General features: G+C 40.4%; 1 protein-coding gene across 1 annotated transcript; it reads left to right on the top strand.

Moving 5' to 3' along the window:
• faslg (Fas ligand (TNF superfamily, member 6)) lies at positions 1-1,969 on the top strand. Its single transcript, XM_004068275.5, has 4 exons — positions 1-405; positions 882-930; positions 1,040-1,108; positions 1,191-1,969. The coding sequence occupies exons 1-4, from the start codon at positions 130-132 to the stop codon at positions 1,604-1,606; spliced, it is 810 nt and encodes a 269-aa protein (XP_004068323.1). The 5' UTR covers positions 1-129; the 3' UTR covers positions 1,607-1,969.
• The last annotated feature ends 2,688 nt before the right edge of the window (positions 1,970-4,657 follow it).

The raw sequence follows: 4,657 nt of genomic DNA on the forward strand, positions 1-4,657 counted from the left end.
TCAGGCGTGGGAGTGGGCTGTGGGTGGAGAGTGTCTTGACAGTCCCATCCACTCAGCCAAGATGTGCTCAGATGCAAGAGCACACCTCTTTTAGAGCAGAGCTGACTGATTCACAGGAGGACCTGCACCATGAGCTGTGAGCAGAGATACCCAGCAGAGGTGTTTTTTGTGGATGGGGATGGGAGTCACCTCCATTCTTCGCAGCATCCAAACCACTTGACCTGGATGCCTTTACCGCCTGCCCGGGAGAAGAAGAAGGGACATGGGAAGAGCTGGGGCTTCATGGGTCTCAACCCTGGTGGGGCCTTGATTGCATTGATGCTGTTCATGTTGGTGTTCACAATCCTGGGTTTCGAAGCCTACCAGATTTTGCAATTAAGGGAAAAACTCAAAGACATTGAAAAGGTAAGAGTTACTGCAGAAAAAAGCTTAATCATGTATGCAGAACATGGTCCTAAAAGAATACCTTTTTTAATGCAAAAATATTATTTTATATTGTAAATTAAGCAATGAGGAAATCAAGCAATGTAAATTAAGCAGTGAGGTCAAAGAGATCACTATTTTGAGAGACCTGCAACAAAAATTAAAAAGGTGTGACTTAGGTCGTTTTTGAGGTGTCAGTGGAGGAGGGAGAATGGAAAAGTGTCTGGAAAGTTTTGGTGTGTTTACTAAGTAATTAGCATGGTTTGCTTTATATCTTAGCATCTGAGCTGTGACATTTAAAAGCTCCAAACCCATAGATTCTTTCCTCCACTTGTGGTCATCCAGACAAGATTTCCTCCGTCTGAGCTGTGCTCTGAGAAAGCTTCTCAGATGAAAGAACGAATGCAGCGCCTCGACTGATGTGGTATTGACAAAATGTTTGTTTCATTTCCCTTTAGGTTGAACCTCAAGCAGCGGCAGAATTTAGTGTGCCTCTGAAGCAGATTGGTAGGTCATAGCATTTTTTTTTCAAGCGCATCTCACTATAAATAAATAAAGAAATGCTCCAGAGAAAAGGTTAAAAAAATTAATGATTAATTTGTGGGGTTTTTTTTAGGATATTTGAAACATGAACTTGGATTAAAGGAAGAAGATGAAAGCGACCGACCTGCAGCACATGTGTTAGGTAAAATTTCTGTTATTTAAACACACCGGGCCCTTTTTCTTCTTTGCATCTAAGACAATCTCATCTTCCTTTCTTTCGGCAGGGCGTGTTCAGAACTATGGTTCAGAAAAGACCTTGCGTTGGGAGCCAAAAACAGGCCAGGCATTCACCTCAGGGGGAGTGGTTTACCGGCTTCAAGACGGGTCCTTGCAGGTCAATGAGACTGGATTCTTCCAGATTTACTCACGAGTGGAATTTATCTTTAAAAAGTGCTCCCCTGCCACCGTGTTTGAACACCTGGTGTTTAAAAAGCGAGCCAAAAAGCCGTCATCCGAGACCTTAATGGTGGCTCGGAGGGTGGGGTTCTGCCCTCAGCCACAGCACTCCTGGACCACAGAGAGCTACCTCGGCTCGGCCCACCACCTAGAGCAAGGCGACAGAGTCTTTGTGAATGTATCGCACCCAAATATTCTCAGTCACTCACATTATGGCAACTTCTTTGGCCTCTACAAGATCTGAAGACTTAGACTTTATGTTAGAGTTTAAGTCTTTCAGTCCAGATTGGAGGTGGCTCATATCAAATAGTGAAACATATCGAGTGAATGGCATATCGAAAAAGTTGCAGATCTTCCTAATTGGCAGCTTATTCAGAAGTTAAAGCCCTTCAAGTACCGGGGAAAATAAATGAACGTTGTTTATACAAATGTGTGAGAGCAAAAGAAGAGATTGTGCCTTTTATTGATTGTGTGAAGTCAGTTAACACTAAGGTGCCGATCTAGTTGTAGCATGTGAAGTATTTATTTTAGTGAGAAACTGAAACCTTGTTTGCCTGTTTTTTTTTTTTATTTCTTGTATCATCATGCAAATAAAAACATAATTTAAGTGGGTTTTTGTTTGTTTGAACACAGAATGGAAAGATAAACCCTGAAGCTATGACACATTAAATGATAGTATCACATGTTTGAATAGACAGAGGAGCACCCACAAGGGTTTTTAATGTGACCGCTGGAAAATATTCACACCAAGACACCAACTCAGTTTTTTTTCTTCTCATAGTGGTAGAAATTTGCATGCATTCCTCCTTGCAGACATTTTTGCACTTCAGAAGAAAATCCCCTTATCTCTATTTATTTCCTGATCGATTACTGTTCCGTGTCTAACCCAGCAATTCTACATAATTGGTGCCAGTGCAGGTGTTTGCAGCCCTTTTTTTTTTCTTCTATTCTCAAATCGACCAACTCAGCGCTTTGCTCATTTTCAGTACACCACAAACCCATGTTACTGATGTGAGATGGCTTTGCAGGCCAAGCTGCACTCTCTGTGAGGGGACAAGAAATGGCAGTTTTGACTCGTTTCCTTCCTGTGCGAACACCACAAGGGTCTCAACGCATGAAGGTGGATTTTTGTCAAAGAGTTTATTTCTTTGCAAACGCAGCGTTAAACTGCACAGAAACGTTTGACACACTTCTCAAATCTAAAAAGGACAGCAAGCCAGTTGTAAAGGAACAAATTATTAATTACTTTTTTACAGTAAGCAATCAAGTAAAATCATTTTGAGCCTTTTTTTTAAACCAAATAAACAAAACAATAAACAAAACAAAAATCCCAACTGGAGCTATCATAATGTCAACTTTTAAACCAACAGAGAAGCTGCTGAAAGGTTGCATCACGTGTGTCACCTGCTGTTGCCCACATTTGTGCATATGTGTTGCCAAACTTGTTGCACAGCCTTACAAGTTTTTGCATTTTGTGGCTGCATTTGTTTCATCAGATTAAGCTCATTTCTTTTATCTCTTTATTTTCAAACATGCACACATCGTCAGCCATTAACCCTAATTTATAACCTACTGGTATGAAAAAAAATAGTTCAATCTGCAGAGAGTAAAATCTAGATCTAACACCTTGGTCCCTGGATTTTTTTTTGAGCTGTGAAAACAAAAACAAAAAAATCACTGATGTTTTGGTTTAAATTAATGTTAAATTGGAGCTGTGTTGGTTTGATGCATATTTGCATCAAAAGGCGTCAAGGGGTTAAAGAGGTGATTGGAAAAAATGGTTGAAAGTGTTAATTAAATAGGGTAGAGTTCGTTTTTTTCTGCAAAATCGAAAGGTTTCTGACTGGCTAATGCAAGTCCTTCAAAAACCACAGGGTGGTTTGAAAAGAGTGAGAACCAGGGAGACAATCACACACAGCCTTGATGTGCTGTGATAGGAAACCATAAAGTAAGATAGGCAAACAGATAAAATAGAAGCAGCTTTGAATGAAGACCATGTGATGAGGGAATGTGTCCACAAAACAACAGCCATTCATCCTTTTTGCAAGCCAATTTAAAACTAAAGAGGGAAACAGTTTTGGATTACATACATTCAACTTTTTCTAGGTGTTCATGTTGCAAACTTGAAGTAACAAAAAAAATGTTCACAGACGTTGAGCTGCAAAAGATGGGACAAAACATACCGGTAGATATTTTTTCTCACCAAGTAATTGCTAGTTCACTTAGACTGTGGATGTAAAACCTTACAGAGGTAGTAACTTTCCTAGAATATAATTTCAGGGACCACTGTTTAGTTGAATTTAAGTATTTAGTTGTAGATTTTTACTCAAATGATGGTTCCAGCTCATGAAACCCACAAAAACGCGATTTCAGAAAATCACAAGGCTGCAAAGAAATCTGCCAGAATTCTGCAGTGAATTAATGTGTTAACCCTTGTGCTATCCTAGATGACCCCACCCTTATATTGACGTGTTCTCCCTACCATGACAAAGGTGGATAAAGGTGGAAAGATTTCATGTAATCCATGAACACCAGTGAAGATCACAAATAATTGAAGAAAAAAGGTTCAGCGCACTGTCTAGTGGGTCTAGATGACCCAACTCCCAATGTTAAAGTGCCTTGGATAGCACAAGGGTTATGATCATTACTGACAACAAAGGTTTATTTTTAATCTCTATAAGCTTTAGTAATAGCACCTCAGCATTCTATGTATATAAAATGTTCAAGCTCTGCCACTGCTATTAACCATGCTCTTTTAGGACTGAGTTTGTAGTTTTAGATTTTGTAGTTTCAGGGCCCTTTTGCTTGAGCTGAAGAAAAGGCTGTTTCAGCGCCATCTACTGTTCAGCCTTTATATACAATAGCTTTTACGGTCTGAAAACTTGCACTATTTCAAAAGTTCAATATGATGTTGGTCCACCTCTTGCAGCTATTACAGCTTCAACTTATATGGGAAGGCTGCCCACAAGGTTGAGGAGTGTGTTTACAGGAATTTTTGACTATTCTTCCAAACGTGCATTGGTGAGGTCACACCGTGATGTTGGTGGAGAAAGCCTGGCTGTCAGTCTCCACTCTAATTCATCCCACAGGGGTTCTATCTGGTTCAGGTCAGGACTCTGCAGGCCAATCTAGTTCATCCACACCAGACTGTCATCCATGTCTTCATGGACCTTGCTTTGTCCACTGGTGCACAGTCATGTTGGAAGAGGAAGGGGCCTGCTCCATACTGTTCCCACAATGTTGGGAAAATGGGGTCCAAAATGTTTTGGTATCCTGAAGCATTCAGAGTTCCTTT

Source organism: Oryzias latipes, chromosome 4 (assembly GCF_053564925.1).
Source record: "Oryzias latipes strain Hd-rR chromosome 4, Olatipes_Hd-rR_3.1".
Lineage (NCBI taxonomy): Eukaryota > Metazoa > Chordata > Actinopteri > Beloniformes > Adrianichthyidae > Oryzias > Oryzias latipes.